General features: G+C 38.7%; 1 protein-coding gene across 1 annotated transcript in view; it reads left to right on the plus strand.

The window, feature by feature from the left end:
- LOC124616101 (UDP-glucosyltransferase 2-like) overlaps positions 1-13,127 on the plus strand; it is a 111,651-nt gene that overhangs the window by 20,034 nt on the left and 78,490 nt on the right. Inside the window, exon 3 of the mRNA XM_047144361.1 lies at positions 9,596-9,874. Coding sequence (XP_047000317.1) covers positions 9,596-9,874 — 279 coding nt within the window. The remainder of the gene's footprint in view (positions 1-9,595; positions 9,875-13,127) is intronic.

Genomic DNA, 13,127 nt, shown 5'->3' on the forward strand with positions numbered 1-13,127 from the left:
CCACAAATTTCTCCATTAAAATTTTGTAGACTCTCAGCATTGAACTACAAATCATACTTTCCCAATTTATTAAGGCAATATTATAGCTTAAATAAGTAAATTATTATCTATTGAAGGCTTCTCCTTTACTTGCATGGGTTTTGTGGAAAGATAACTTATAAACTGCAAGCTGTTGGCATGGGTTTGTTTTGGTTATCGACCACAGTAAGTTGTGTGATTATTCAATAATTTCCAGGTAGTGTCGGTGTGGCTTTATTTTAAAGAGTATTGTGGATGTATAGTTTGCATTCGGTTCGTGTTTTCTGTGTCTCTATACGTCTGTATAGTCAATTTTACATATTGTGCAGTAAAGTCGTTAAGTGGAGTTTCTGTTTTAATAAGAGTATTATACATATTTCAGTGTACCCCTATTCAAATTTGTCATTAGAAAATATGAGCATCTTCAGTTTCTTACTCTTTTTGTGATTTCCGCCACTATAACCTACGCCACCAATTAACTTAGCGCTGTTTACATTTGCCTGCTGCTATATTCGCCTGAAGCCCAGAAGTTCTCTGCTCATCTCACCAGAAGCTAAGTTACTTTGTACTAATTATTAACTGGTACAGTGGAATTGTTTATAGTGTAATTTGTATTGTTTAATCCGCCATCATGTGTGACAAATGTGGATGTTATCGTAGATTAGTGAGCATGGGAGTGAAATGTCAGGATTGTGGGTTGGTGTTTCACTGGGGTGATTATAGCAGGGAAGCTGTTATAGTGCCAGATGAGGTCTGTCAATGGAGTTGGAGGTTATGTACCCACGACAAGAAAATCGTAAAACAGGGAAAAAAGATATGTGCCCTCCAGGCTGAACTAGAAATGGCATACTTAGAATCAGACAAGTTGAAGGGGGAAAGAGACAGTGCGAGCTTGGAACAGGTAACAAGTCGTAGTCAGAAGACGAAAACCCCAGAAATCACTTTCCAGATTCCAGTGAGCAATCAATTTGATTTGTTACCTGAAGTAGAAGAGCCTCAAACAGTTTTTGAGCAAACTAGGGTGCAGCAGACTTGTAGTAACAATTGTAATGCTAGGTCGGGAGTCAAGCAGAAAGAAAAGAGTCCTGCTGTCAGGTAGCATTCATGGGAGAGGTGTAGGCCAGTTCCTACGGAATAGGCTAGGAGTCGAGTACCAGGTCACAAGCATTGTGAAACCCAGTGGTAAGCTTAACCAGGTTAAAGAAAACCTAGGGGTCTTGAGCAGAGATTTTGATGGCGAGGACCATGTTCTTATAGTAGGAGGAGCAGGGAACAGCCTGGCTAGCACTTCAGAGTGTAGTATTAGGTATTACCTGCATGTAATAGGAGCAGCAACAGCTCACACTCGTGTGATGTTTCTGGATGTTTCGCAGCGCCATGACCAGCCTTGGGTTAATACAGCTGTCAACCATGTTAACAGAGAGCTGTGGGGAGGGGGGTGTTACTGTTGGCAGGAACTAAATCTCATATCTGTGCTGTGGCTGTTGATGCAATTGGGAAGTGGCGTTACTCTAGTCATGGCCTGCATCTGAATGGGGGGGGGGGGGGCAGGGTAGATTAGTTGAGTTTCTTGCAGAAAATGTAAGAAGGGCCACATGCACATAAGACAAAATACCTGTGATTACTGGAGTCAGAGGTAACGTTTTTTTGGTTAGGGTCATGTCATAGACAGAGAGTATTGAAAGAGATTAAAAAGAACAGTGCCATAATGTCTGTAGCAATATCCAAAGAAATAAAATTTGTGTGTTTCATTAGGACATTAGAGAATTGAAAAATAAGATAGATGAGCTTCTTGTATGCTTAGAAAATGGGGTAAATTGTGAAGGTATAGCTATTTTGTGTGTCTCTGAACACTATGTTAGCGCAGGGATGGAGAAGTTAAATTTAAGTGTTTACAGATTAGCATCTTATTCATGCAGAGTCAACATGGAAAAAGGAGGAGTTGCTACTTATATAAAAACTGGACACTTGAAACAAATAGTTTTTGTGTAGGTCAGGTCCTTGAAGCATGTGCTTGTGAGTTTCTACTCCAATATACTTCTACAGTAATTTAACAATCTACAGATCCCCTCAAGGTAACTTTCAGCTATTCATGAAAAATCTAGAGGCAATATTGAGCTTCCTGTCAGACAAAAGGAAGCAGTTAGTGGTTTGTGGTGATTTTAATGCAGATTTCCTAAAATATACAGACATGGAAAGTAAGCTAGAATCTTTGTTTGGTTGTTTCAATCTAGTATCTGTAGTCAATTTTCCAACTCACGTGCAGCAGGATAGTAGGTTATTTATTGATAACATTTTCGTAGACAGTGCTCATGCAGAAACTGTTAATGTGTATCCAGTTGTTAATGGGCGATCTGATCATGATGGTTAATGGAAATAACACATATAGCACCCTACAGGCTTGAGGCAGATTCATACAAGGCTGGGAGGCTTACTGATGCGAACCAGGATACAGAGTCTTAAGAGCAGCCTAGAAGAGGTAGTATGGGATGAAGTACACCAGAAAATGATGCTGATGCCAAATTCAATTTATTCCACCCTAAATTTGTCTCAATATTTGAGAGTTGCTTTCTTGAAATGTTATCCAAAAAAGGCATTACAATGTCAAGTAAGCCATGGATTACTAGGGAATTAAGACACAGAGTAGGAGAAAGAGGGAAATATATGTACAGACCAGAATAAGTCAGGATCTGACATTACTTGCTTGCTACAAAAGATACTGTAATATTTTAAGGAAAGTCATTAAGAAGTCGAGAAGTTTATGTGTCCTGACAGAAATTAATAATGCAGATAACAAGATTAAAACTATATGCAATATTGTGAAATGCGAGACAGAGCAGCCTGACAGTGCACAGCATACCATAGAAATAAAGCGAAATGATGATGTCGTGAGTGATAAATCACAAGTTACAAGTATTTTTAACAATCACTTTCCGAATGTAGTAGCAAAAATAGGATGAAAGGGTTCAGTCGAAGAAGCAAAAAAATATGTTAAAATGTCATTCCCCAGGACTTTAGGTCTTTAGAAATAGCAACAACATCCACCACTGAAATTAAGGGAATTATAAATATACTAAAAAACAAGAGCTCATTTGGTGTTGATGGAGTCTCTAACAGAATTTGAAGTGTTGTTCTAATTTAATAAGAGGAGTCCTTAGTGATATATGTAATGATTCGCTGGCACAGGGAATTGTTCCAGACAGATTGAAATACACCACTGTTAAACCTCTTCCTAAGAAAGGGGACAAGAGTGACTTAAATAATTATAGACCAATCTAGTCACTGACTTCGTTTTTTAAAATATTCGAAAAAGGTATGTATTCAAGAGTAGTCTCACATTTAAGTGAAAATAATTTACTCAGCATGTCACAGTTCGGATCCTTCACTGAGAATGCTATCTTCACATTTACCTGTCAAATAGTACAAGCCCTAAATAACAAATTATCGCCAGTTCGTATTTTCTGTGATCTTTCCAAGACTTTTGACTGTGTGGATCATGTTACACTCTTAGAAAAACTCAGGTTTTATGGAATTGAAGGCTATACACACAGCTGGTTTGAATCATACTTAACAAACACAAAGCAAAAAGTTGTGCTGAATAATACAAATAATGTTTGGAGGGTGATAAATTCTAGTGAACAGGGAGTTATGACAAAGGGAGTCCCACAGGGTTCGATTTTGGGTCCTCTGCTGTTCCTTATTCATGTGAATGACCTCTCATTTAACGTTCAGCAAGCAGAACATGTACTTTTTGGAGATGATGTGAGTGTTAAGATAAATCCCATTCCAGAAAAAGCAACTGAAGATATTGTTAAGGATGTCTTCCAAAGAATTATTAAGTTGTTCTCAGAAAATGTACTCTCCCTTAATTTTGAAAAAACCCACTATATCCAGTTCTGTACACCGAATAGTCATACTGATAATTGATGTAGCTCACAAATGAGGCTCAGTTAACAGGGTAGATATCTACAAATTTTTGGGTGGTCGCATTGATGACAACTTGAACTGGATAAACCATATTACTGAGTTTCTCAAACAATTAAATTCAGCTCCTTTCACTCGTCATATAATCGGTAGTCTTGGAAAGAAACAGATCAGCCTCCTAACATACTTTGCATATTTCCAACCAGTAATGTCTTATGGAATAGTTGTCTGGGGCAACTCACAACTCAGACATAAAGTATTTATTGCACAAAAGAGAGAAGTCAGAGTAATTAGTGTTGTTGACCTAAGGACATCATGTAGGCACCTATTCAAGGAGCACTAATAAAATTCGTTATAAATAATCCATCTCAGTTTGCGAAGAACAGTGATGTTCATACATATAACACTAGTGGGAAAAATGATGTTTACTATCCATCACTGAAGCTGTCAGTTGCTCAAAAAGGAGTAAACAATTCAGCAACGAAAATCTTTGATCATTTGCCCAACATAAAATGTATGGTAGGTAGCAGATCAAGTTTTAAATCTAGCTTAAAATCATATCTTTTGGACAACTCCTTCTATTCCATGGATTAGTATCTGTTTCAAAACTGGTAAAAAATTGATCAGTCCTGTGTACTTGATCCTTATTGGCTTTAATTTTAATTCCATTTGTTTTAATTTCGCCACTAGAAGGCAAGGAATAATAAATTCTAAAGTTATTTATTTATATAGATTAAAGATTTTTAAGGGCTAATTTTTTTAGACTTCCCAACCATTATCATCCGCACCTAATACCATACCTAATTTTCTCTTTCCATACATTATTCCCCTAACTGCAACTGCCACTAAGTTTTCTGCAAATGAAGCATCACTTGCATACATTCTTTCTTTTGCAGCTAACTGAAATTCTTTCTATGCTTTGTGTCTTTTTCGTAAATTTTCATTATCTCTACATTGTTTTTTCTACATTCTTCATCTAACTTACTTATTCCTGGATCACCACATGATAGTCTTCCTTCTAGCTTAGTAAAAGGGCCACAGAACTAATATCCTGATGGATGCATCTCTGACATCGGAAAATTATTTACAACCCATTTGACTAAACCATCACAACGTTTTTCACTTTTCCAAAAGCTGTGTGGAAGATTATTCAAAGTTCTGAACAATTACAGAATTCGTTTGGATTGGTGATGACAAGATCACTATATTTAATTTGTCAACATTTGCGTTTTCCAACTTTTTCATTGCGATAATTTTTGTTTCTGGCTTATCTTATCCATGAATTACCGATTACCTATCAATTAATTGACAGACATCTCGGTTTTTATGTATATTTCTTTATTAAACCTTCACCAATTGTTTCTTCCTTAGTTTGTAGTGAATAATCTAATTTTTTCTCTCATTGCTGGAAAAAGTTATCAATAATTTCTTTTATCATATATTTATATTTACTTCCTCTATTCCATTTTATTTTATTTGGATTATTACCAGAATATAATGCTCCCAAATGGGTTATATATCTGCATAACTTAATAAATCAGAACCAGGAAATGGTGTATTCATGTCTTTCATGGTTATTTGTCTTTTAGTTAAAAGATTCATTAATCCATCTGTATCGCCATATGTACCATCGACAATAGTTAATTAATCTCCATCAAATTTTACTTGTAATTTACCACTGAATTTAAAACTAGTGTGCCTCAATCCGAAAACATTTTCACAATGGTTAATATATTTTAGCATTCTTTCTCTTTCAATTTTTTTATCCTTTTGTTCTCTATTCTCCATACTTACTTAATAAATCTTGACTCTGATTCACTTAAAGCATAGTTACGCTGTGGAATTTCATATTGTTTGGTTGCTGTTATATCATTAAATTCTTCTAGCTAATAGTGAGAAAAAGGAACCATTTCTTTTTCAATTTCTCTATTTTCTTCAATCGCTTTTAAGGCATTATCACCAAATCCTACAATTAACTGTTTTACTAATTCATTGCTACAATAAGTGGTTGATCTTCTTTTGTATGTTTTTCATGATTTGATCATTGTGTTTTTTCCCATTTTTAAACTTTTCTTGTAATTGTTCTTTTACTCTTCTGTTTCGTATAGCTTTTTTTAACAACTTCTGGATCATGTTTGACAGACATTTATCAGAAATGAGAAAAAAATTAACTAAACATCCTGGCAGATTAAAATTGTGTGCCAGACTGATACCAGAACTCTGTGCAGAGTGAAATTTTTTTCTATTAAAAAAACATTTTTTTGCCTTATGTAACTCTGTGTTCTATTTCTGTTTTCTAATCAAGTCTCTCATAAAAAATCTAAAGTGATCTTTCCAATATTTTGTACACATTTCTGTTAAAATCATCAAACTTATGATAAATATGATTTAAATTTGTGTAATCTTGTTTGAAAATATTCAAAAAATTAAGTGTAGCTCTGACTAATTGTTTTGGTATTTTTGAGTATGTTTGACCTAAATAAAACTTTTCTTTTATGTCTTCCTGTAGTAAAATACACTATTGGCCATTAACATTGCTACACCAAGAAGAAATGCAGATAGTAAATGGGTATTCATTGGACAAATATATTATACGAGAACTGACATGTGACTACATTTTCACGCAATTTGGGTGCATAGATCTCGAGAAATCAGTACCCAGAACAACCACCTCTGCCCGTAATAACGGCCTTGATACTCCTGGGCATTGAGTCAAACAGAGTTTTGATGGCGTATACAGGTACAGCTGCCCATGCAGCTTCAAAACGATTCCACAGTTCATCAAGAGTAGTGACTGGCGTTTGTGACGAGCCAGTTGCTCGGCCACCATTGACCACACGTTTCCAATTGGTGAGAGATCTGGAGAATGTGTTGTGTTGCCAGAAGAGCCAACACCGTGTTACGAATGGAGGCCGAAATGCACGCGTTTTAGATCACACAGGATGGCGTGAGGAGGTAAGAACTATACTGACGTGAGGTCTGGAAAATGACAAGGAATTAGAATTCAGAAAGCAGACGTAATTAGTTTGATACTTCACTTTAATCCATTGATGAGGAACGTCGCTCTTGACGGTACATGATTCACAATATTATCTGTCCAGAATAGTAACTGAATATGGCGCCTTGCTAGGTCGTAGCAAATGACGTAGCTGAAGGCTGTGCTAAACTATCGTCTCTGCAAATGAGGGTGTATGTAGTCAGTGAACCATCGCTAGCAAAGTCGGCTGTTCAACTGGGGCGAGTGCTAGGGAGTCGCTCTAGACCTGCCGTGTGGCGGGCCTCGGTCTGCAATCACTGATAGTGGCGACACGTGGGTCCGACGTATACTAACGGACCGCGGCCGATTTAAAGGCTACCACCTAGCAAGTGTGGTGTCTGGCGTTGACACCACAGAATGTGCTGGCCAGGGCAGCAGTCTAACATTTTCTGTATCCAGAAAGGCCCGTACAGGATCTGCAACATGCGTTCGGGCATTATCCCGCTGAAACATAGGGTTTCCCAGGGATCGAATGAAGGGTAGAGCCACGGGTCGTAACAAATCTGAAATGTAACGTCCACTGTTCAAAGTGCCGTCAATGCGAACAAGAGGTGACCGAGACGTGTAACCAATAGCACCCTATACCATCACGCCGGGTAATACGCCAGTATGGTGATGACAAATACACACTCCAATGTACGTTCACCGCGATGTCGCCAAACAGGGATGCGACCATCATGATGCTGTAGACAGAACCTGGATTCATCCTAAAAACTGACGTTTTGCCATTCGTGCACCCAGGTTCACTCTTGAGTACACCATCGCTAGCGCTCCTGTATGTGATGCAGCATCAAGGGTAACTGCACCCATTGTCTCCGAGCTGATAGTCCATGCTGCTGCAAACGTAGTCAAACTGTTCATGCGGGTGGTTGTTGTCTTGGAAACGTCCCCATCTGTTGACTCAGGGAAAGAGACGTGGCTGCACGATCTGTTACAGCCACGTGGATAAGATGCCTGTCATCTCAACTGCTAGTGATACCCACGCGACTGCTACGGTCGCAAGTTCGAATCCTGCCTCAGGCATGGATGTGTGTGATGTCCTTAGGTTAGTTAGGTTTCAGTAGTTCTAAGTACTAGGGGACTGATGACCACAGATGTTAAGTCCCATAGTGCTCAGAGCCATTTTGCTAGTGGGATCCAGCACGGCGCTCCGTATTACCCTCCTGAACCCAACGATTCCATATTCTGCTAACAGTCATTGGATCTCGACCAACGCGAGCAGCAGTGTCGCGATACGATAAACCGCAATGCGAATAAGCTACAATCCGACCTTTATCGAAGTCGGAAACGTGATGGTACGCATTTCTGCTCCTTACACAAGGCATGACAACATCGTTTCACCAGGCAACGCTGGTCAACTGCTGTATGTGTATGAGAAATCGGTTGGAAACTTTACTCATGTCGCCACCGGGGCCAACCTTGTGTGAATGCTCTGAAAAGCTAATAATTTGCATATCACAGCATTTTCTTCCTGTTGGTTAAATTTCGCGTCTGTAGCACGTCATATTTGTGGTGTAATAATTTTAATGGCCACTAGTGTATTCTCTAACTACATCTTGATTTTCAAGAACTAAATCGTCAAATACTACTACTGAATTACCTTCACATTCTTCCAGTGGTATAATTTAATCATTATTTTCATAAAAGTATCAGTTTTTTGTTGCAGTTGTCTTCAATTCTTTAACATCTTTTTACAAATTCTCGATATTTTGGTTGATCTAAAGGTTTTGGATAAAGGTACAAATGATTAATATTCTTCCAGTTCAACCATCCAGGTGCTAGAACATAATTATCTGTTATTAATGTTGTTTTTCCTTTGATTGTGGTAGGAAGAGCGAATGGTCCACTTCGGTTTATTGGAAGAATTTCTTAAAAGTGTGGTTCATATGAAAATGAAACTGCATATAGGACGCTAGTACGACCTATTCTTGAGTATTGATGGAGTATTTGGGACCATACCTGGTTGGACTAAAGGAAGACATCGCAGCAGTTCAAAGGCGGGGTGCTTGTTTGGTTACTGGACGGTTTAAACGACACATAAGTGTTATGGACGCGCTTGGCGAACTCGAATGGGAGGCGAATCAATGCTCTTTTCGAGGAACGCTATTGAGAAAATTTAGGGATCCATCATTTGAAGCTGACTGTAGAACGATTCTACTGCTGCCATTTCGCCAAGAAAACATGAGAAAGTATCTGCTGGTGGAATGCGGAAGGAAATGATAGTAATGGGAAAGAGAACCCTCTGCCAAGCACAGTACGGTGGCTTGCGGAGAAGGTATGTAGATGCAGATTTCCGCCCTGGAGCATACAATGGATTTAAACTCAGAGAGATGCTCTCTTTAGTGACATGTGATATTTTTCTATACGTCTCACACATTTCAAACTATCGTCTTTTGATATCACAGAGATACATACTAATAACTTTGTATACAAACAATCAGTTCTCTGCAGCAAGCAGCAGCAAGATGGAGGAAGCGAGAGTAAGCAGTCTGCTCAATGCATCGGAGTCTTGTTGTGTGCTTAAAGTAACTTGCAAATAGTGTATGTGTGCTCAGTACCGATAAAACTTGCTTATAGTCGGGCGGCTGGTACTACAGGCGCCGCCACTTATTACAGATGTCGCTGGCTCCTCTCAGCCCCACCTTACTGCGCCTGGCGCTGGTCCTGCTACTGTGCCCTGCGGGCGCGCCGGTAGAGGGCGCGCGCATCTTAGTGGCTCTGCCGCTACGCGCAGTCAGTCACTTTCGGCTGCAGCAGCCGCTGTTGCACGCGCTGGCCGCCAGGGGTCACCAGCTCACCGTCATCTCACATTTCCCCCAGCAGCCGCCGCCGCCTAATTACACCGACATCAGCCTCAATCGCGGCGGCTACCAAGGCCACGTTCCACCGCCTTACGTAAGTTGTCTGCAAGCGAGTCGCGTGAAAAGTAAGGCATGGCGCATACGTCACAGCATGTGACACTATAGGTCTTACGAGTGTCAGTACAGATTTCTGGCGGGAAGCTGATCAGCCAGAATATTATGACTGGCGATAGTAGCGTTACTTGGTGAGGAACAACTACTAGTCAGACACACACGCAGTAAATGTAGTATGCGTAAGTGTGTCTGTGTCTAGAATGAGACTGACTGAGGGCAGATGGCCTGGAGGCTTTGCAGGAGCATTTCAGAAACTACAACACTTGTCGTGTGTTCGAGAAGAGCTGTGGTGAGTATCTTCAACACATGGCGAAAGCAAAGTGAAACTATGTATAGACGTCGCACGGTTGGGCAACCACCTCTCATTACAGATGATGGACGTCTTAGGCTGGTCAGACTGGTAAAACAGGAGACCCATTTAACTGTGGCGGAACGAATATCAGAATTTAATGCACTGCTGGGTACAAGTGTGTCTAAACACAGAGTGTACTGAAAACTCCTGTTATCCGTTCCAAAGGTGGACATTCTGGCTGTTAGGTAGGTGGTCATAATTTTCCAGCTGATCATTGTATTTCAGCCGAATTTAATAATTCATGACTATACATTTCAATGCATGCAAGATATCGGTAGCATATATCAAACGCCTTTAGCGGGTACCTTGTCAATTGCATATTGATTTCTTGTGGGCCCTGCATGGAGCCGAGCATTCGCGATGTATGGGAGGCAGGCCGACTACTGTGACTTCAAAATTTCGTTGTGTGGACCGTCTTTGCCTTTGACACACTCTCTCTAGTAGGGTGGCCTGCTAGACTGTCCCACTTTGCACAGATCGGCCAAAATGACGTGACACTAGTACAGAAACGCTTTCCCGTCGTGAATAAGGGTCGATTCCATCCAGTGGCTACATCAGTTGACTCTGGCCTACTGACCTGAACACTTCGAGCATTCTCGTTACTGTCTCTTTACTACGAAGCATGCCATTGCAGCCTTAGTGCACTGTAGGGTCAGGGCAAGTTCTTCACAATCAGGCACGTATGATTGTATACAATGCCATTAAATTTTTGTCGGGAGAGACAGACCAGGAAGACGAAATCTCATTAAAAATACTGTTATGGAGAGTCACAGGAACCACTAGCTACTCCAGTCACCCATAAACACAGTAAAGAGAAAGGGTGAAAATGTAGCTAATTGTATGAGTGTAAACCGCGGCTTCACTGCTTCAGAAAGATGAAGGAGAAGGAAAATTTAATTTTTATATAATATTCCTGAAGAACGTATTACAGAACTTACGCAACTTCGACATGACACATGTTTTTTATTTTAAGCTGTCAGTGCTGTAATAAGTGATATTGTCTGCTATACTAAATTTTTACCCCTTTCTTGTTTTGTGAGATTTGCTTCTGGTAGTGCCTGGCCGATCTTGTCATCCTTTGGTTGATCCTTTCTTTATGCGTGTATTTCTTTTTCAGAGCTCTTAGCTAGAAACTATATTTTATCGACTTCTCACGGCACTGACATTACACGTTAATACTATTGTATGTGCACCTGCTAGCTGTAACTTAAAAGTTAGGAGAGATGTGCGTTCATGCATAAGTTTCAGCTGTTGAACCACACTTCCCCTAACCTGCAGTGGGCCCCGACACTACCGTTCTATTTCCCTCCCCCCTTCTACCACATAAGTATCTCGCTGTATGCACTGCTACAGTGCTAAGTAATATGATGCAGTTACCAAAAACACTGGAAATTATCGACTTTGAGGTTTTCTAGATGCAGTTAAGAACAAAATGTTTCAGTCTATTCAGCCAAATTGTCCCTAACAAAATTATATAGCTGTGGAGACGAAATATGCTGTGGTATCATCACTTTTTATTCCTTTAAATAAATATATATTTGCTTATTGCATATAATTTCAAGTATGTATTGACTGTGATCAGGTCTTACATTAACATTTTTGCAATACTGTAGTTCATTTATTTCAGTGGAATAAAATATTTCAATAAAAAAGTTAAGCATAAAGCTTTCAAGCCTCGTATTTCTTAGATTTTCGCTACAGGAAGTTTTTGAAATTTTCATTAAAATTCGACATTTATATTATATAATACAAATCAAAATTCACAAATATTGTACCATAAATTAAAAGTAGATTTTCTCATGTCTCATTAGGAAACGAAACTATTACACATAGCAGATCAGAATCTAGTACAAAAATGGGATTCATCTTATATGGAAGTCACAAATAATTTACATAACAACACATATCAGTTATGTTATTATTTTATTTCATTATATATTACTAGCTCATCATTTGGAATTCATGAGCCATATTTGTTGGAGTTTGATTACTGTTCTTAAATCTTCTGTTAATTGTGAATAAAAGAAAGCTTATACAAAAGTAGAGGAAATGTGACTTCCAAGGGAACATACGCTACTCAATATTCTCATTTAGCTGTTCACTTTTGAATGTCACATTTATACTCTAAATGTAAGGTTCTTTTATGTGGTGTTTCCGGTCATTGTTCCAAATTGTAATTTATGAAGAAAATACACTTTTTCATACAAATACTAACTAAAAAGGAAAATTTATTTACATGACATATGACTCTGATAATATTACTGAAGTAAAATAAAACTAAAAATCTAACTCAAACACAGAATTTTTCTTCCTAACAGCTCCTGAGAAATTTCAGTGTACATCTTTTCCAGTCTTTTTGAGAACTACATCTTATTGCTCTTGAAGTCATCCTGAGAAATGAATTTCATATCCTATAAGAACAAAGGAAATTGGTGGTCTCCTCATAAGTGTTCTGCAGTTATTATCAACTAGTATGCATACTATGTTCAGAGACAAAGAAAGAGAAAAGTTATATGTTGCCCATGAAAGTCATAAGGCTGCCTAACTCTCAATAGTTTGTCTTGAAAGGAATATTATATACAGTGATTTAATATACTGAAACATGTCCAGTGAAGCAAAGACCATTTAATCATATGGGAAAATGTACTGGATCATATAAAAAAAATTATAAATCGAAGAGTATGTTGTGGTTTACTTCACATAAATACATCTCTTTCCAAAGCCTAACAAATCTCACATTCAACATTTGCCTACCGACCATTAGCCTACCTAGAGTCATGAAATAGGTCGTTTGGTTCATCGTCCCTACACACATCGAAAAAGATCTTGAAAACCCATTTTCATGACAGTCACCAACTTCCCTGTCCATTCAAATATCTCT

The sequence above is a fragment of the Schistocerca americana genome, chromosome 5, assembly GCF_021461395.2.
Source record: "Schistocerca americana isolate TAMUIC-IGC-003095 chromosome 5, iqSchAmer2.1, whole genome shotgun sequence".
NCBI classification, from domain to species: Eukaryota; Metazoa; Arthropoda; class Insecta; order Orthoptera; family Acrididae; genus Schistocerca; species Schistocerca americana.